Genomic DNA, 21,904 nt, shown 5'->3' with positions numbered 1-21,904 from the left:
GGCAATAGGGAACTGTTAGCTATTAAACTTGCGTTTGAGGAGTGGCGTCACTTTTTAGAGGGGGCAGTCCACCCCGTCACTGTGTTTACGGACCACAAAAATCTGCTGTACCTCGAATCAGCTAAGCGTCTCACCCCTAGACAGGCTAGGTGGTCGCTATTTTTTACCAGGTTTAACTTTGTGATTACCTATCGTCCTGGGGTAAAGAATACCAAGGCTGATGCACTATCTCGTTGTTTCCCTGGAGGGGGTAATGTGAGTGATCCGGTACCCATTCTACAAAGAGGAGTGGTTGTCTCTGCGGTACACTCTGCCTTGGAGGGGAAGGTGTTAGAGGCCCAGGGGGACGCCCCGGTCTCTTGCCCTTCAGAGAAGTTGTTTGTACCGTTGAACCTACGTCTCGAATTATTAAAGGAACATCATAATTCGGCACTTGCTGGGCACCCGGGTAGTAAAGCAACCTTAGAGCTATTGTCTCGTCGTTTTTGGTGGCCAAGGTTGCGTCAGGATGTATTGGATTTTGTGTCTTCTTGTTCTACCTGTGCGCGCGCAAAAGTTTCACATACACGTCCTGCAGGGTCTCTATTACCACTCGTCATTCCCAATAGACCATGGACACATCTGTCTATGGATTTTATCACTGACTTACCTTTGTCTGCGGGTAAAACAGTGATTTTGGTAGTAGTGGACAGGTTTAGCAAAATGGCACACTTTATTGCGTTACCCGCACTACCTAATGCTAAAACTCTTGCTCAGGTATTCGTCAGTGAGATCGTGAAGCTTCACGGGGTCCCCTCCGATGTTGTTTCGGACCGGGGAACCCAGTTTATTTCTAAATTTTGGAAAGCTTTTTGTTCCCGTTTAGGGGTTCATTTGTCCTTTTCCTCAGCTTTCCATCCTCAGTCGAATGGACAGACTGAGCGTACCAACCAAAACCTGGAGACATATCTAAGATGTTTTGTGTCTGAAAACCAAGAGTTGTGGTCGTCATATTTACCGTTAGCTGAGTTTGCCATAAATAAATCGCCGTCAGGAATCCACTGGCAAGTCACCTTTTCTTGGTGCATATGGTTTTCATCCCCAATTCTGTACTTTCAAAGAGGGGGGGTCTTCTGGGGTTCCCGAAGAGGAACGGTTTTCGTCATCTCTTTCTTCAGTATGGCAGAAGGTGCAAGCTAACTTGAAAAATATGGGAGGTAAATACAAATGCATGGCTGATAAGAGATGGTCGCCAGGTCCGGACCTAGGAGTGAATGACTATGTGTGGCTGTCTACAAGGAATATCAAGTTGAAGGTTCCCTCTTGGAAACTGGGTCCTAGGTTTATTGGTCCTTACAAGATTGTAGCCATCATCAACCCCGTGGCTTTTCGCCTGGAGTTACCTCAGACTTTTAAAATCCATAATGTCTTTCATAAGTCGTTACTCAAAAAATATGTTCCACCTCTAGAACCGTCACCGCTGCCACCCCCTCCTGTTGTCGTGGATGGTAGTTTGGAATTTCAGATATCCAAAATTGTTAATTCTCGTCGGGTCCGCCGCTCTCTCCAATATCTGGTGCACTGGAGAGGTTACGGTCCCGAGGAAAGAATGTGGGTTCCTGCGTCTGAGGTAAACGCCGACAGGCTAGTCCGGATTTTTCATGCCTCTCATCCTGAGAGACCTGGTCCTGAGTGTCCGGAGGCCCCTCGTAGAGAGGGGGGTACTGTCACGAGGGTGTCAAGAGCCACGCCTGACTCCGTTGTACCCGGGGTCAGGAGGTCGCAGCGGTTGGCTGCACGCTCTATGTCAGATAGGGAAGTTTCCTTATTGTAGCTTTCTGGGTTTGCTTTACAAACCCTTTTGGCTCACTCAGGGATCCGTAGCTCCTTCTCTCAGCTGTTCCTTGTCCAGCACTCCCAATCCTCCTTATATTCCCCTCTCACACTCCTCTGGTTGCCAGATATAGAGCTTCCTGCCTGGACATCTATTCTGACCCACTGGAGCTGTGTTGCTGCGTTCTCTGAGTGTTGCCTTAGAACGCTACCCTCCGGATCCCTGTTGGACCTTTGTGGACAATTGTTGCCGTCCACCTGGGTGTTTGTGTTTGTCTGTGTTTGTCTGTCCTCTCCCTGGTGTTTCCCGCTTAGTGCAGTGGTGAGGACTAGCGATCCCACCGGCCCGTTCATTATCTAGGGCTCATTTCAGGGAAAGCCAGGGTTTAGGCACGTGATCGCCGCACGGGTGAGGAACCCGTCTAGGGACGACAGGGCAGGCAGGTACCAGCTGCAAGGTGAGTTAGGGGTCACCACCTTTCCCTCTCCCTTGTGCAGGGCTTTCCCTGTTTTCCTCCCTGTGTGTGTTGCCGGTCATTACAATTCCTTAGGTAAGAAGGAGCAGATCAGATGAGGCCTCAGATATGAGAGTATTCCTGAGTAAGAAGGAGCAGATCAAGTGAATGTTCCTTAGATAAGAAGAAGCAGATCATGTGAAGCCTTGGACATGAGAATATTCCTTGGGTAAGAAGTAGCAGATCAAGTGAAGCCTTGGACATGAGTATTCCTTAGTTAAAGGGGTTCTGCACTTTCATTTAACTGATGATCTATCCTCTGGATAGATCATCAGCTTCTGATCGGCGGGGGTCCGACACCCGGGACCCCCGCCGATCAGCTGTTTGAGAAGGCAGCGGCGCTCCAGCAGCGCCGCTGCCTTCTCACTAGTTACCGCCGGCCCACTGACGTCACGACTTGTATCAACTAGAGTGGGCGCGGCTAAGCTCCATTCAAGTGAACAGAGCTTAGCCGCGCCCACTCTAGTTGATACAAGTCGTGACGTCAGTGGGCCGGCGGTAACTAGTGAGAAGGCAGCGGCGCTGCTGGAGCGCCGCTGCCTTCTCAAACAGCTGATCGGCGGGGGTCCCGGATGTCGGACCCCCGCCGATCAGAAGCTGATGATCTATCCAGAGGATAGATCATCAGTTAAATGAAAGTGCAGAACCCCTTTAAGAAGAAGGAGATCAGGTGAGGCCTTGGACCTGAGAATATTCCTTAGATAAGAAGGAGCAGGTGAGGCCTCGGACATGAGTTTTCCTTTGATAAGAAGGCCTCGGACATGAGAGTATACCTCAGATAAGAGGGAATTGCCAATAATGCTCTCACAAAAGTGTTACATCATGGAGGACTTATGGCAAATGAGTGTGTGCAAACTGAAAAAGTACAATTATCACTATTCCATACAATATTTCCAGAGTGCATGCTACATGTGAGTAGTGTGCTCTCCTTCAATTCAGAGGCCCATTTTCTCCTATAAAAGTGAGCTCCATAGATGCAACTATAAAAAAAATTGGGGGGTCAGAATAAAACTGTAGCGGAATTGCATTTTTTCCCCACTACATTGTATACAATGTTAAATGGTGCCATTAGAAAGTACAATTTGTCCCACAAAAAGCAAGCCCTCATACGGCTATGTGAACAGAAAAATGTAAAGGTTCTCAAACTTCTCACCCCTGGAAGGCCGGGAGTAAAAAACGGAAATACAAAAGTGTAAAACCCTCAGGTCCTAAAGGGTTTAAGGGACCACAACAGTCGGGGGTGACACATCTGCCCCTGTTATTCCACTCCACTAGCTTAGTGGCAAATAGATATCTCCTATAACAATGGTTACAGGGCTCAGTTCTCACTGTACGGATGGTGACTGAGCAATTAGAGAAGATTCTTCATATCGAGAGGTTGGAGACTGAAATAGGGAGGGAGAACAAAATGTCCTGTTTGTAAAAAACAAACAAAAATAATTTATTGTATTCTGCTGCTCAGACGCAGAAATAACCAAATTAACTTCTCACTTTACATTGACCAAATCTTATTTATTGGAATCCTTGAAGAACACTTTAGGGAGGGGTGGCTCTACCTGACTCCTGGAGATGGCCAAATGGCAAATTCAGGTGATCAAGACCCTTAAGTTCTAACCAGCAGCACAATAATGGGGGATTTCCGCCCCTGTGGACTAGTAGGACAGATGGAATTTTCAGACCTCCCAAGTGTCCCTCTTTTTTTTACCCAAGTCTGTCTGTCCAAAGTCTCTGCTCCATAAATGTCCCTCTTTTTGATCCGAGGTATAGATTTTCATTATTACATTTACAATATTGATCCAGAAAGTGTTTCTCTGGTTCCTCTCTGTATATTAGACCCCCACCTTGTATATTATTTCATCATTAGATGCAATTAGAATTTTAGAAATGTCTATATTCAGATAATTTTTGCACTGTTTCTTGAGGGAAAAGTGGAGTGCATAAATATGCCGAAAAAATGGATCTTTCACACAATGAACCGTAAGTGTCTCTCTTTGAACATCCAAAAAGTTGGGAGGTATGAATTTTTAATTTAATCAAACTAATTTATTAGAGACAACTGAGCCTATATAAAGATACCTATCCCCTCCTACCATGTGTTTTTTCCTGTCCTATTTGGACTTGGACAGATGGTTTGCTTTGCTTCTGGATTTATTGTAATGTTTCTATTTTTTATTCTGGGCTACATTAACCTTGTATTGGTTTCTGAACCTTGGAAGCTGCTGCAGCTGCCTGGTATTGAGCTTGTTTGCACTTACAGTGCTGCCCATAATTATTCATACCCCTGGCAAATTTTGACTTAACACTAGTTCCTACCTTTTATGGGCCATGACAGGCACACAAAGTCCAGGGAGCGCAGGTACAACATGCACGCCAAGCACACTCTGCTTTTAACCCGGTCCGGTGCCATTACAGCTTTCATCGGATCCAGGGATTCAAGTACCAACATGCATGCTGAGCCCACTATATACTTCTCCTGGAGCCTGATGGCTACTGGTAGGTGCTATATAAGCAGACTCAGTTTTATACTGACTTTAAAACCAGCCTCCAGGGCATACTAACTGGTCAGGTGTGCATGACTGCTTGGAGATCGCCACGCCTCCAATATATACTACAAAGAAAAAATGTGGGGGGTTCAGCCCGCACAACCTTGTATGCAGGTGCAGATTGCTATGGCGAAATACAGATACAAACGCAAAAACACAAAATGCAATCGCACACTGCAACCAGCACTCTGCCCTGCCTTTATGCTGGATGTTGAATAAGGCATTGGTGTACATTTTGGCCAAAGCGTAATAAGCCACTCACCACGTCAAGGTCGCCTTAACGAGTGGTCCCTAACACTAGTTCCTACCTTTTATGGGCCATGACAGCCACACAAAGTCCAGGGAGCGCAGGTATAACATGCACGCCAAGCACACTCTGCTTTTAACCCGGTCCGGTGCCATTACAGCTTTCATCGGATCCAGGGATGCAAGTACCAACATGCATGCTGAGCCCACTATATACTTCTCCTGGAGCCTAATGGCTACTGGTAGGTGCTATATAAGCAGACTCAGTTTTATACTGACTTTAAAACCAGCCTCCATGGCATACTAACTGGTCAGGTGTGCATGACTGCTTGGAGATCGCCACGCCTCCAATATATACTACAAAGAAAAAATATGGGGGATTCAGCCCGCACAACCCCTAGAAGGTGCAGATTGCTATGGCGAAATACAGATACAAACGCAAAAACACAAAATGACTTTTATTTACATTTGAGCAAAAAGTGTCCGGTCCAAAATTATTTATACCCTTCTCAATAATCAATAGAAAAGTCATTATTGGCTATTACAGAGAACAAACACTTCCTATAATTGCAGACCAGCTTTTTGCAGGTCTCCACAGGTATTTTTGCCCATTGATCTTTAGCAATGAGCTCCAAATCTTTCAGGTTGGAGGGTCTTCTTGCAATCACCCTGATCTTTAGCTCCCTCCACAGTTTCTCAATTGGATTCAAGTCTGGACTCTGGCTGGGCCACTCCAAAACGTTAATGTTGTCTGCTAACCATTTCTTCACCACTTTTGCTGTGTGTTTTGGGTCATTGTCATGCTGAAATGTCCACTGGTGCCCAAGGCCAAGTTTCTCTGCAGACTGCCTGATGTTGTTGTTGAGAATCCTCATGTATTGCTCTTTTTTCATGGTGCCGTTTACTATGATTAGGTTCCCTGGTCCATTGGCTGAAAAACACCCTCAAAGCATTAGGTTCCCACCACCATGTTTGACAGTGGGGATTGTGTTCTTTGGGTTGAAGGCTTCTCCTTTTTTACGCCAAATGAAGGAAACATCATTGTGACCAAACAATTCAATTTCTGTTTCATCTGACCATAACACAGAAGACCAGAAGTCTTCTTCTTTGTCCAGATGAGCTTTTGCAAAGGCCAAGCAAGCTTTTTTGTGCCTTATCCGGAGAAGTGGTGTCCTCCTTGGTCTGCATTGACCAGTGTCCGTTGGATTGTCTGCCTTGAGACATTGCCACCAGCAGAGCCCCGATTCCCCAGGATGGCCTTGGTGGTGATCCTTGGATTCTTTTTCACCTCTCTAACTATCTTCCTGGCCAGCAAAGGTGTCACTTTTGGCTTCAGACCACGTCCTCTGAGATTTTCCACAGTGCGGAACATCTTATATTTGTTGCTCAAATGTAAATAAAAGCTGAGAAATGTTTTTTTCCACAATAATGCCTCTTGTACATAATCGTATTATCTTTTGGGAGACACCTATGTCATTTCCCATAAAAAAAATTACCTGCTGGTTGAATAAAAGTAACTTTAAGTCAAAATTTGCCAGGGGTATGAATAATTATGGGCAGCACTGTACCTTTCCTCCCCTCTAGGCAGTCTGATGAGATGAGTATTCCTGAGAAGATCAATGTTTGTATTGTTAAAAATACCTATCAGTCTGGGACCTCTGGTCCTTTTGGTGGATGTGTTACAGGTGAAGCTTCATTACTCTGGCTCCTGTTCACACTGTCTAGTCTGAACATAGGGCTAAAATGCTTCTTTAACAGCGGTTTATACTTAGTTGTATAATTTTATATGTATTTTTTGCTTTCTTGGTGTAAATGTTTAATGTATTGTCTTCCGCACATTCTGGCGACAGCGGGAAGGAAAGTCACTTCCAAATGAAAGCACCTTGCTGCAAGGATTATGATATATGCCCTTGTCTGATAGCTATGAATTACAAAGGTGCCAGAATGTTACCTTTGTGACTTTGCTGTGAAACATCTCTGAAATGTTGACTGATCTGAAAATCCAAGCTGACAATCTCTCTGCTTTCAGGAAAATTCTAAACATTGCCATGGTCAACAACCCAGATCAGTGCACAATTCTGATGAAGATTTCAGGATAAACTGTTTCCCTTTACCAGATGGACATGAACAATTTCTGTTTTGGTTTCTTTCCTCAAATAGATGAATATTCCCCTCTTTATTCTTATCCTCTGAAGAAGATAAGAATAAAGAGGGGAATATTCATTTTGAGGAAAAAAAAAAAAAAAAAGAAATTGTCAATGGACCAGGATGTTGACCAGTTGGAAGCTCCAGTCTCCACCTCTTGGAGGCCTTCAAAGTGGTTGAAGCTTTGAAAAAATGACGGCAGAATGGAAACATCCTGTAAATTATCCTTACTAACCAAATTAGTCCAGAGTTACTATGGATGGCCTCTCAACCCTGAACAAGTCAGTGCTTTGTTCAGGTCTAGATAGGGGACCTACACATCTACTCAGCAGATGCTGTACTGAAGATAATAAGATTGTTTTGTAGTTCTAAAAGGCCAGAAAGTCATCTGATCAGTTTTCTTCTGTAGAAATGTATACTTCATCAGATCTTTCTTCTGCATAAAGTGAATCTTTTATTGAGGGTGTCTGCCCTCATTGGAGTGCAAATTACATAGCTTTAGGCTTGAAAAGTGCAACTTAAGGGGTCCTCCTACTGGAATGGAGCCATGAGTTTGATGCCTGCCTGTGGCTTACTCCTCTGAGCTTAGAGTGCTCATAGAGAACCCTACCTTCAAGTTGCTGTGACTACTTATGATGTCTCCAAAGCCCTAAGGAAATGTATCCTTCAGGTCAGATATCCAGGCTATTAAACGTTTAAGGTGATGCTAGCTCATAACTGATGAGCTTTTGGACAAATCTATGGCCTAGATTACCATGGGTAAGTTGCTCTCTGGCTTAGACTGGGAATAATGCTTCTTAGGTAAACCTCTGTGGGTTAGAGTATGAGTCAAGTAGACTCTTGGGTTCAGAGTTTGATAAGACAATGGAGACCTTCTCTGATATGAAATAAAGATAATTACAGCAGCTCTTAAGGGTAAATATAGTTCCTAAAGTCAATACCGAGACATGAGGATATAAATCCTTGACAAAGTCCATCAGGGTGGCTGTATATTTTAGAATCTCAGCTAAGGTGGTCCTACTCCTGATTGAGAAGCAAGACTTTGATTACTTACCCATTCTCCTGTATTAGAGAATATATTATTTATTTATACTATTATAAAATACAACATATAAAATCCATAATCATTGCCATTACACATAACATATTTACCTTTTCCCCACCCCATCCCAAAACCCATTCAATTAGGGAGAGAGAGGAGGGGGGGGGGGCAATTTTATTCCTTTTTTTTCTTTTTATGTAACCTTAAACCATTGATTCCAAATTTCTATGAAACAAAAAAATTTTCCCCTGTTTTTCATAATTATCTTTACATTTTTATCATTTCATTAACAGATTTATTCCATTCACTTACGAGGGGTTGATCTTTTTGGTTCAATTTTTTTAAAATAAGCAATCTTACCTGGAATACTTTCCGTAGTTTCAAGTGTGTTGTGCCTTCCAATATTCATATCGCAGGATCCCATATATCTGAACTCCCAAAACTTTTTTTTAATAATCCCTGCTATATCCAACCAATATATGAACAATTTGGGGCATCTCCAAACTAAATGTACTAAATCTGCGCATTCTTCCCTATATCTCGGGCATTCATCTGTCGCTCCTAAACCCATTCTTTTCAGAATTATCGGTGTGCAGCATTTAAAAAAGGAAGAGAGTGTATCCTATATGATAAGTATGGAAAAACCAATAATAACAATCCACAACAATTGTCCACTATTAGCAGCTTTGTTAGTACTTGTTAATAAATATTAGTTGTTATATAAAAATTACTGGTACAGTCCACTTATTCCACCTCAGTCCATCCAATATATCACTAGTTCAATCTTCCCATCACTTAAAGTCAAAGTAAACAACTTTCTTTCTCTTTCCTTCCCCCTTTTCCTCTTCCTTCTCTTCCTTTTTAAACTTAGTTTGGTCTTCTTTCAGGTGACCCCATCAACGACCAAATCTTAAGATTATCAAGCAGGAGTTAAAGAAATGGCAGGATATTAAAATAATGTTTTTTATGAGTGGTTAGCGAAAAAGAAAGGAGGCAAATAAGGAGGGGGGGATGTATTATCAGCATTTAAAATTAATGTCCACAACCCCCCTTCCCTCACACAGTCATGGAGGAAACACTTTCCAACCTCCAACCGCCTCCTCTGAGTGGTCTTCTCCTGCTCCCTCCAAGGCAAGCACATCAACCCCCGACACAGCACAGTGTCCCGCTCACCACTCTCCGCCGTCCTTGACTTCCGCATCCACAGCTCTCAGAATCGTTTGACTCCCTGCCACTTCTGTCTCCCCCAGTCTCTGAGTGACGGGCTACAACCAGGTAACCCCCGTTCCGCACTGCAGATCCTCTAGGCCGTTTCCCTCCTAGGCTACCTCAGCACACGGGAGGCTCTCAGCTTTTCGGCATCTCAGTGTGCACACATAGCCAGCTCACTCCTCCTGAAATAGCAAGGGGAGCTGCCTCAGCGTGCGAGGGGATCTCAGCTTCTCGTTTTGCACACAAGGCCAACTCACTCCACCTGCGATAGAGAGGGGGAGGCGGACCCTAGCGTCAGACGCTTATTAGAGAATTTTTAAGAGTAGCTGTTCATAAAGCAGACAGTGTCATGCTCCTGCAATTCACAGGCCATCTGATCAGGATCGCCTCAGCTATTTTCACCTTTATACAGTGGTGTCCTATATAGATGCCTCCTTAAGAACACAGAAAATTATATGGTTCCATACTTGGATGATTCGCCTTGTTCAGGCTACTGGCCAGTCATTTCAACATGTGTGCTGGGGAAGGCATCTTTGCAACTGAGATTTTTAGGCATTATGTAAGCAGATGTAAATGTAGCTTCTTGAGCCTTATGGCACTTATAATCTCTATCTTCAGAAGCGTTCCTGAGCCTGTGGAAACATAACCCAGAGGGATCAAACAATGCACCCTGTCATTCAAGCTAGTCAATCCCTCAGATGGTGGAAACATCTCAGACACAAGTGTTCTGGCTGATCTGGATTCTGTTGACTAGTAATGACTCTCAACTTAGGTTGAGAATAGCACCTGGAGGGGCATACAGCCCGAATACTCTTGGAGTACCTTGAGAGGTCTCTCTTCTTAAACCTCAAAATATTTAATGCTATAGAAGATCCTGTCTAACTCACCCCACAAATTTAGGGAAGCAGTTAGTGTAAGAGCGGACAAAATTACAAGCAAGGTGGCACCAGATCAGAACATCTTAACCACTTCCCATCTGGGCCATTTGCCCCCTTCCTGACCAGGCCTAATTTTGCAAAACTGACATATCTCACTTTATGTGGTAATAACTTTGGAACGCCTTTATTTATCCAAGTCATTCAGAGATTGTTTTCTCGTGACACATTGTACTTCATGATAGTCATAAATTTGAGTCAAAATATTTCACCTTTATTTATGAAAACATCCCAAATTTACCCAAAAATTTGAAAAATTCGCAATTTTCTAAATTTCAATTTCTCTGCTTTTAAAACAGAAAGTGATACCTCATAAAATATTTATTATTTAACATTCCCCATATGTCTACTTTATGTTGGCATCATTTTGGAAATGTCATTTTATTTTTTTAGGACGTTAGAAGGCTTAGAAGTTTAGAAGAAATTCTTCAAATTTTTAAGAAAATTGCCAAAACCCACTTTATAAGGACCAGTTCAGGTCTGAAGTCACTTTGTGGGGCCTACATAGTGGATACCCCCATAAATGACCCCATTGTAGAAACTACACCCCTCAAGGTATTCAAAACCGATTTTACAAACTTTGTTAACCCTTTATGCGTTCCACAAGAATTAAAGGAAAATGGAGATTAAATTTTTAAATTTCACTTTTTTGGCAGATTTTCCATTTTAATCCAATTTTTTTTTTTAACACATCGATGGTTAACAGCCAAACAAAACTCAATATTTATTACCCAGATTCTGCGGTTTACAGAAACACCCCACATGTGGTCATAAACTGCTGTATGGGCACACAGCAGGGCGCAGAAGAAAAGGAACTCCACATGGTTTTTAGATGCCATGTCCCATTTGAAGCCCCCTGATGCACCCTTACAGTAGAAACTCCCAAGAAGTGACCCCATTTTGGAAATTAGGGGATAAGGTGCCAGTTTTATTAGTACTATTTTTGGGTACATATGATTTTTTGATCATTCATTATAACACTTTATGGGGCAAGGTGACCAAATAATTGGTTGTTTTAGCACAGTTTCTATTTATTTATTTTTACAGCGTTCACCTGAGGGGTTCAGTCAAGTGACATTTTTATAGAGCAGATTGTTACGGACGTGGCGATACCTAATATGTATACTTTTTCTCATTTATTAAAGTTTTACACAATAATAGCATTTTTGAAACAAAAAAATTATGTTTTAATGTGTCCATGTTCTGAGAGCTATAGTTTTTTTTATTTTTTGAGAGATTTTCTTATGTAGGGGCAAATTTTTTGCGGGATGAGGTGACGGTTTTATTGGTACCATTTTGTGGGACATACGCATTTTTGATCACTTGGTGTTGCACCTTTTGTGATGCAAGGTGACAAAAATTGCTTCTTTTGACACAGTTTATTTTATTTTATTTTTTTACGGTGTTCACCCGAGGGGTTAGCTCATGTGATATTTTTATAGAGCTGGTTTTTACGGACTCGGCAATACCAAATATGTCTATTTTATTTTATTTTTTCTATTTTTAATTTTTATTTTTTTATTCCTTACTTGGGGACCTTTTTTTTTTTACATGTGAAACTTTTTTTTATTTTATTTTTTTCAACCCTTTATTTTTTTTTATTTTATTTTACACTTTTCGTCCCCCATAAGGTCATACAAGACCTCTGGGGGACATTTGCTTCACTTTTTCTTTTTTTTTCACTGTTGATTTCTCCTGTAACTGGGGCTGACATAGTAGCCCCAGTTACAGAAGAAATGCACCCCCCAGAGAGGCTGTACAGCGTGATTCTGCGCTGTACAGCCTCAGAGCAGGGCTGATCGAGGTCTGTGAGAGACCTCACACTGCTCCTGCACTCTCCGGTCCCGGCGGTCACATGACCGCCGGGCCGGAACAGGAAGCGCATAGCGCTTCCTGCTCTGCATACACAGCGCTCAGTGAGCGCTGTGTCTGCAGCGATCCGGAAGGCAGGGACACCTGGGCACTGTCCCTGCCTTCTCTCTGGGTTGCCCTGCTGTCACTGACAGCGGGCAACCAGATCAGCAGCTGCACGATTAGCGTGCAGCTGCTATTTCTGAAAGGACGTTTTAAAACGTGCTTTCAGAAATAGAGGTCCACCCATAGGACGTTTATATCCTATGGGCGGACTTAAAGTGGTTAAGGAAGTGGGAAGGATCATCGCATGGACAGAATTAAACCTGACCCATCTGTCTGCTTTACATATTTGAGGCTCCCTCAAACACTGTTGCTCACCAACATTGTCAAGGTCTAGCAGTTCCAGGATCATGGTCTCTGAATCAAGAGATCTTCAAGCAGATTGCCAAGATGTGGGAAGTACAAGAGAATATCTCAGGGCTGTCAGGTTCAGTGGCTAGATGGAAACATTTCTCTCCATTTATCAGGAAGACAAACCATTGGCAGTAGATAACCTATCTATTCCTTGGAGGTGCAGGCTGGCCTACATTTGCCCTCCAGTTTCCTTGGTACTGATGAAGATCAGGGTAGACCAGGATACAGTACAGCCGTCATACCATTTGGACCGAAGAGGTCATGGTTCCCAAATCAGATGATTCAAGGGTGTTACTAAGACTTTCCCCAGTGCAGATCTTGGATGTCAAGGACACTCAACTCTGCCAAGATCTGAAAAGATTCAGCCTGACAAAGTTTAACCAGTCTCTATTAATATCTAGATGCCTCTCTGACTCATTCATGAACACCTTGCCACGCTTTGGGTCTCAATCTACCAAAAGTCATATTTCCCAACTTATAGCCTAAAGGTTGATCAGCGTCTATTACTATCTACAGGCCTTTCTGATTCATTATGAAGACCTTGCCACACTCTGGTTTTCAATCCATGAAAAGATAATTTTGTTCCAAGCTCATTCAGATGAGTGAAGGGTACATCTAAAGACTCCCCACAGTGAAAATCATGTGTGTCTAGAGCACCCAACTCTGCAATGACCTGGGAATACTTAACTGGACAGTCACTATAGCAACCTAGTAGCCTCTCAGACACAGTCACAAAGACCTTGTCTAGCCAGGTCTCAATCCACTTAAAGGCTTACACAAGGATCAAGTGAATCGATTCAACAGGAATTGAGTGAATAGTTCCAAAGCACAGATTATCAACCTCTTATGCTTCCTGCAGGAAAGGTTTGGAAAAGGCCTGAGTGTATGAACCTAAAATGTCTAAATGTTGGCCATATATATTCGTCAAGTTATCCTTGTCACAAGAGTCCTTGATTAGCAGGTTCCTAAAAAGTTTGCTAATATGTGACCTTCCATACTCAGATCTGTGTCATAATAGGACTTGGCCTTAGTTCTAAACGTTTTAGACTTATCTCCCTTTGAATTTGAGAATTAGGTCCTATATACATACCTAGTCTAAAAAGGTAATTTCATCTGGCTAAGACATCTGCCATGAGAAGAGGGAGATCCTAGTCTTGTCATCAATGGATCTGTACTTCAGATTCCTCTCTGACAAGATTTTTGCTAATGGCATTATCAGGATTGTTCTTTGGTATCTGTAAACAGGTCTTCTCCTTCCAGTGTCTGTTATGAGCGTTCATCTAATGAGGAATATAATATCCATTCCCTAGATCTTTCAGGATGTCCTGAGATCTATTAGCCTAAAGAGAGCAGGTTGAGAATGTATTTCTTAGGCTAGTTTCACACTGTTGTTTACAGATCCAGCAGTTTGTTGTGGTCGGGAAGAGCCTGCCGGATTCGTAACTGCCAGATTACCATGTGGCCCCATTAACTATAATGGCGCCTGGCGGTGATTCATCTGAAACCTAGCAAATATGCAGAGAATCGGCTGGACAAATACTGCTGGGGTTGTGTCCGGTCAATTCCTAGCATTCTATGGTGGAACAGCCTGTCGGATGGCTGTGCCAGCAGTGTTAAACCAGGCTTAAAAGAAATGTCACCAATTTTTCTGCCAGTTAAAACCAGATAGTAGCACATATCTCTTTTTATTTTCCGATTGCAGATTTTTTTTTTATTCTAGTTTCTGAACATGATTATGGGAGCGGCCATCTTGCCTGAGCTGTTCTTAACAGCATTAAGAAAATTGCTGTATGGCTGCCATATGGGCCATAGACAATGGTCAGCAGGGGACCTAATTGATTTCTATGGGAGAGTTTTCTAGGCATGCTTCGTGACCTATGCAGAGGTCATTGTACAAGGAAAGGATAGATAAGCTCTGACAATCACCTATTGTGACTTGAGGATCATGGCTTATCTATACATAGAGGTGATATCTGTCATTGTAATCCTACCTGTTATGATTAGCAGATAACTGCAATAAAATGATCTGTGCAGACCAAGAAGTGGCACCTATTATGAGGTTTAGTGGCCAGTGCAAAAACTGAAGGAATTCATGGCTTCTGTTTACATATAGATAGTGACATGAAAAATTTAAAATAATCAAAAATTCTTTAAAAATATGTTAACATTAAAATGTAATTTGAACAATAGGTCATTTTTTGATGACACATTGCTTTTAATTCTGCAAGGAACAATGAGCTTAAGTGCCGGCATACATACTCTGGGTAGTCTTATTTTGTTCAGAATGTGGATCTGCTTAATTTTGTTAGAGCCCCTTTTAGAGCAGTGTCCACCTCTTGGGCTGATGAAATTTGATCAGTCTCCTAGAAATAAATATAGAACTAACAGACCCGTGTCAGTTGGAGATCAGAGTGTTGGTCATATGACACAGCTGAGGATAAGAAGGGAAGTTATAACTCACAAATACAATAAAGTTTACACCATGTACCTTTCTAACAGAGAGAATAAAATTTTTTGTGGGAGTGCTTCGTTAATCTAAATTCGTCCATGAACACAGCTACAGGTAGAAGCATATGAAGCAAGTCAGGGCAGTGGTCACAAACAATTTCAGAACAGTTCTGTACATATCATTATCTTCATTCTAACTAACAACAAAGTTGCTTGTAGGGGTATTCTCATCTCAGACATTTATAGCATACCCTGTGTCCTCTGGGACCTCCAACTATCTGTAGAATGGAGGTCTCAATCCCATCCCACTGACCACTATATCCAGGCTTTGTGCAGAGGTTTGGTCAGCAAGAAAAAGCCAAGCTCACTGTACCACTGTTTTCATAAACCATGTCTCCCCTCTCAGCTTGGGGGTATGCCATAAATGTCTTACTTACTTTATCTTACTTTAAAGGGGTTCTCTGGGAATTAAGAAAATGAAAATATTTTAATATTACTTTATGATAAATATATTCCCAAATACCTTGAATTAGTTAAAATGGCTCGTTTTGTCTTGGGAGCAATCATTAGGAGAAATAAAATGGCCGCCGTCCTATTAGTATACACAGAACCTGTCCTAATCACACAGGAGGACAAGTTACTTCACAACACAGAGGTAAAGAACTGCCTCATCTTCCTCTCTGCTCTGCTTGTCAGGGATTATGATCCTGAATACAGGTGAATCTCTGGGGGAATGGAGATGATGAGGAGACATGAGAGGATTGTGGGGTGTGGCTAATGAGTAGCATCATTTGTATGCAGTCTCCATTACCACAGCAACACATTACCACAGTCTGTCCTGTCCGTCCTCTCTCTACTAAATTTCCCAGAGATTCGTCTAAAGTTCTTATCCGCTGTATTCAGGATCATAATCCCTGACAAGTAGAGCAGAGAGGAGGAGGAGGCAGCTCTTTACCTCAGTGTTGTAAAGTAATTTGTCCCGCTGTGTGATTAGGACAGGTTTTGTGTGAACTAATAGGATGGTGGCCATTTTGTTTCCCCTGATGATTGCTCCCCAGACAAAATGAGCCATTATAAATAATGACAGGTATTTGGGAATATATTTATTATAAAGTAATATTTAAGTATTTTCATTTTCTTAATTCCCAGAGGACCACTTTAACTGTAAGAGTTGAAATATATGTCATTAAGAAAATATACAGTGGGATGCGAAAGTTTGGGCTACCTTGTTAATCGCCATGATTTTCCTGTATAAATCGTTGGTTGTTACGATAAAAAATGTCAGTTAAATATATCATATAGGAGACACACACAGTGATATCTGAGAAGAGAAATGAAGTTTATTGGATTTACAGAAAGTGTGCTATAATTGTTTAAACACATTTAGGCAGGTGCATACATGTGGTCACTGTTGTTGCCATTTTATTGATTCCAAAACCTTTAGAACTAATTATTGGAACTCAAATTGGCTTGGTAAGCTCAGTGACCCCTGACCTACATACACAGGTGAATCCAATTATGAGAAAGAGTATTTAAGGGGGTCAATTGCAAGTTTCCCTCCTCTTTTAATTTTCTCTGAAGAGTAGCAACATGGGGGTCTCAAAACAACTCTCAAATGACCTGAAGACACAGATTGTCCACCATCATGGTTTAGGGGAAGGATACAGAAAGCTGTCTCAGAGATTTCAGCCGTCTGTTTCAACAGTTAGGAACATATTGAGGAAATGGAAGACCACAGGCTCAGTTCAAGTTAAGGCTCGAAGTGGCAGAGCAAGAAAAATCTCGGATAGACAGAAGCAACAAATGGTGAGAACAGCCAGAGTGAAGCCACAGACCAGCACCAAAGACCTACAACATCATCTTGCTGCAGATGGAGTCACTGTGCATCGTTCAACCATTTGGCGCACTTTACACAAGGAGATGCTGTATGCGAGAGTGATGCAGAAGAAGCCTTTTCTCCGCCCACAGCACAAAAGTGCCGCTTGAGGTGGGCTAAATTTGGACAAGCCAGCTTAATTTTGGAATAAGGTGCTGTGGACTGATGAAACTAAAATTGAGTTATTCGGCCATAACAAGGGGTGTTATGCATGGAGGGAAAAGAACACAGCATTCCAAGAAAAACACCTGCTACCTACAGTAAAAAATGGTGGTGGTTCCATCATGCTGTGGGGCTGTGTGGCCAGAGCAGGGACTGGGAATCTTGTCAAAGTTGAGGGACGCATGGATTCCACTCAGTATCAGCAGATTCTGGAGACCAATGTCCAGGAATCAGTGACAAAGCTGAAGCTGCGCCGGGGCTAGATCTTTCAACAAGACAACGACCCTAAACACTGCTCAAAATCCACTAAGGCATTTATGCAGAGGAACAAGTACAACGTTCTGGAATGGCCAGCTCAGTCCCCAGACCTGAATATAATTGAAAATCTGTGGTGTGACTTACAGAGAGCTGTCCATTCTCGGAAGCCATTAAACCTGAATGAAATAAAGATGGTTTGTAAAGAGGAATGGTCCAAAATACCTTCAACCAGAATCCAGACTCTCATTGGAACCTACAGGAAGCGTTTAGAGGCTGTAATTTCTGCAAAAAGAGGATCTACTAAATATTGATTTCATTTCTTTTTTTGTGGTGCCCAAATTTATGCACCTGCCTAATTTTGTTTAAACAATTATAGCACACTTTCTGTAAACTCAATAAACTTCATTTCACTTCTCAAATATCACTGTGTGTGCCTCCTATATGATATATTTAACTGACATTTTTTATCGTTACAACCAACAATTTATACAGGAAAATCATGACGATTAACAAGGTTGCCCAAACTTTCGCATCCCACTGTATATATCTTCCTATACAGGGTTTATCAGATGTTTTCCAGAAGGTCTGTGGTATCAATGGCCCTTTTAAATCCAGATAGACAACCTGAAATAAGATCTGTGGATCACCTGAATTCATGTTGGCATTATTCCGGGATCATAAGCGATTCCTACTACTGATATATCACTCAGCTCCAGTATCTAGATAGGTTTACCATTAAACCCCAGGAATGTACATATGGGGTTAATTATCACAGATCACCCAGTCAGATAAATCAATGATATAGTCATCATGCCACCAATATCACTGTCTCCGCACAGGAGGGTTAGTCTATAGGAGCAATGAAGGTCACAACGCTAGGAGAAAATATATGAGCCAAAAAGACAATGCCTGTCAGTGACAATGGTGACGCTGTTGTGGAGCAAATCGATTTTATTTTATCTGTAAATCTTGTTTGTATGAAGATGAAATATTAATATGTCCACATACGTTACAAAACTATTACATGAAGCGTTGTTACTTCTCCCCATGTCACTCTGGACTCTCCCGCAGTGTGGGTGGAGGTATGAATACAGTGAGAAGAAAAAAGGTTCATGGGGACAATTCACTGACTATAATGGGATCTGTGCGGTTTCCATCCTGGAGAACATTTTTTTTTAGCTGAGAAAAAAGTCTTGCATGCATGACTCTTCTCGACACTATTTTTGACAATTTCAGTGACAGAAGCCCCAAACTGAGCTAACACAAATGTGGAAGGAGCCTTATATCCACAATATGTTTCCTCCGTGGATTTCAGTCACAATTGACCTCCAAGATATGTAATTTGATTGTCTGGGAGATCACGACTACCCAAGCTGTTTAAGGTCCATGAATAACCTAATATGTTAAACATGTGAAAAGGGTTTCTCTCTTATGTGACGCCTCTCATGTACATCAAGATTTGATTTATGTGAAAAGAACTTCCCACATTCAGAACATGAATATGGCTTCTCTCCTGTGTGAATTCGCTTATGTTTAGCTAAGCTAGATTTATATGTAAAACACTTCCCGCATTCTGAACATGAATAGGGTTTCTCTCCTGTATGAGTTCTCTCATGGATAACAAGGTGTGATTTATATGGAAAGCACTTCCCACATTCTGAACATGAAAATGGCTTCTCTCCTGTATGACTTCTCTCATGTTTAGCTAAACTAGATTTATATGTAAAACATTTCCCGCATTCTGAACATGAATATGGTTTCTCTCCTGTGTGATTTCTCTGATGTTTAACAAGATTTGATATATCTGTAAAACATTTCCCACATTCTGAACATGAATATGGCTTCTCTCCTGTATGAGTTCTCTCATGGATAACAAGGTGTGATTTATATGTAAAGCACTTCCCACATTCTGAACATGAAAATTGCTTCTCTCCTGTGTGAATTCTCTGATGTCTAAGAAGATTTGAATTATGTGTAAAGCACTTCCCACATTCTAAACAGGAGTATGGCTTCTTCCTTGTGTAAATTCTCCTGTGTGTACAAAGACCTGAGCTTTCTTTAAACACTTCACCACATTGAAACCTTTTAACCCCTTTCTGCCTGATGCTTGTGGCAACTAACTTTGATTGGTCAGGAGACCGTTCCTCACGATTAGGGGGATTATAGGATAGGTTGGTCCTGTTAAGTCGTGGATGTATATTAAGGGTAATGAGGTTTCCTTCAGAAGGCCACTGCACGATATTGTCATCCTCTTCTTTATAATTTAGGGATAACGTGATGTTTTCTTCAGATTTCTTACTGGAAGTTTCTGTTCAGATAAAAATTTAAATTAGTGAGTCTTTTTTCAAACTACAAAGTAAACAAACGTATAACATTCCTATTAGGCTGGAAGTGGATCCAGCAGGAAGGTGAAGTATTAGCAATTCATTCTGAATCCACCCCTGGCTTTGGCAAAAAAAAAAAATACATAAAAAATGGCTTTTCTAAATTCCTGACAAAAGTCCAAGATTCTGTTTTATACCCAGTCATGATTTTTATTACATACAGTAAATCCATACTTAAAAACCTCAAAAATTTGAAACGCTCAACCATGGCTGACAACCAGCTCAGTACTCTGGCAACACATTTTGCACTTCAACACCTAATAGGCATCCCTTTATTACATTCCGTGACACAATAAAATAAAATAGATCTTAGACCTCTGATGTCGGTGAGGAATCCAGATGATAATGCCCACCAGGAGCTTAATTTGCAAGCTCTTTTTAGTGTACCTCCTCCCCTGCTGCTGCTTCTGAAATATCTCTACTCAGTGCAAACTGCAGTCTCCCTTGCTCGAGTGAGAGATTCCCTTTCTTCCAGCTGATGTTTCAGCATGAAATTATAGCTTCTAATTCCATCACCTGCTATCTTGAAGCTATGGTAACTTGGGGCTATGAAGACTGCAGGTTGTATTGAGCACATGTGAGACTTCAGATAACTCACAGAAGCGTTATTGAAAGAGAAATAAGGTAATAGCTTATTTAAAAAAAAACTCTAAAATATAACCTTTAATAATACATAATAAAACTATTAAACAAAAGAATTATATACAGGGAGTGCAGAATTATTAGGCAAATGAGTATTTTGACCACATCATCCTCTTTATGCATGTTGTCTTACTCCAAGCTGTATAGGCTCGAAAGCCTACTACCAATTAAGCATATTAGGTGATGTGCATCTCTGTAATGAGAAGGGGTGTGGTTTAATGACATCAACACCCTATATCAGGTGTGCATAATTATTAGGCAACTTCCTTTCCTTTGGCAAAATGGGTCAAAAGAAGAACTTGACAGGCTCAGAAAAGTCAAAAATAGTGAGATATTTTGCAGAGGGATGCAGCACTCTTAAAATTGCAAAGTTTCTGAAGCGTGATCATCGAACAATCAAGCGTTTCATTCAAAATAGTCAACAGGGTCGCAAGAAGCGTGTGGAAAAACCAAGGTGCAAAATAACTGCCCATAAACTGAGAAAAGTCAAGCGTGCAGCTGCCAAGATGCCACTTGCCACCAGTTTGGCCATATTTCAGAGCTGCAACATCACTGGAGTGCCCAAAAGCACAAGGTGTGCAATACTCAGAGACATGGCCAAGGTAAGAAAGGCTGAAAGACGACCACCACTGAACAAGACACACAAGCTGAAACGTCAAGACTGGGCCAAGAAATATCTCAAGACTGATTTTTCTAAGGTTTTATGGACTGATGAAATGAGAGTGAGTCTTGATGGGCCCGTGGCTGGATTGGTAAAGGGCAGAGAGCTCCAGTCCGACTCAGACGCCAGCAAGGTGGAGGTGGAGTACTGGTTTGGGCTGGTATCATCAAAGATGAGCTTGTGGGGCCTTTTTGGGTTGAGGATGGAGTCAAGCTCAACTCCCAGTCCTACTGCCAGTTTCTGGAAGACACCTTCTTCAAGCAGTGGTACAGGAAGAAGTCTGCATCCTTCAAGAAAAACATGATTTTCATGCAGGACAATGCTCCATCACACGCGTCCAAGTACTCCACAGCGTGGCTGGCAAGAAAGGGTATAAAAGAAGAAAATCTAATGACATGGCCTCCTTGTTCACCTGATCTGAACCCCATTGAGAACCTGTGGTCCATCATCAAATGTGAGATTTACAAGGAGGGAAAACAGTACACCTCTCTGAACAGTGTCTGGGAGGCTGTGGTTGCTGCTGCACGCAATGTTGATGGTGAACAGATCAAAACACTGACAGAATCCATGGATGGCAGGCTTTTGAGTGTCCTTGCAAAAAAAGGTGGCTATATTGGTCACTGATTTGTTTTTGTTTAGTTTTTGAATGTCAGAAATGTATATTTGTGAATGTTGAGATGTTATATTGGTTTCACTGGTAAAAATAAATAATTGAAATGGGTATATATTTGTTTTTTGTTAAGTTGCCTAATAAT

At 41.8% G+C, this 21,904-nt stretch overlaps 1 protein-coding gene across 1 annotated transcript in view; it reads right to left on the bottom strand.

Moving 5' to 3' along the window:
• The window catches only part of LOC122930615 (zinc finger protein 271-like), a gene marked incomplete at its 5' end in the record, with an annotated part of 54,723 nt that overhangs the window by 27,648 nt on the left and 5,171 nt on the right, over window positions 1-21,904 (bottom strand). Inside the window, one exon of the mRNA XM_044284122.1 lies at window positions 18,872-19,770. Coding sequence (XP_044140057.1) covers window positions 18,872-19,770 — 899 coding nt within the window. The remainder of the gene's footprint in view (window positions 1-18,871; window positions 19,771-21,904) is intronic.

The sequence above is a fragment of the Bufo gargarizans genome, chromosome 1, assembly GCF_014858855.1.
Source record: "Bufo gargarizans isolate SCDJY-AF-19 chromosome 1, ASM1485885v1, whole genome shotgun sequence".
Lineage (NCBI taxonomy): Eukaryota > Metazoa > Chordata > Amphibia > Anura > Bufonidae > Bufo > Bufo gargarizans.
The sequence above is the reverse complement of the archived record's forward strand: the minus strand, read 5'-3'. Positions and strand labels throughout refer to the sequence as shown.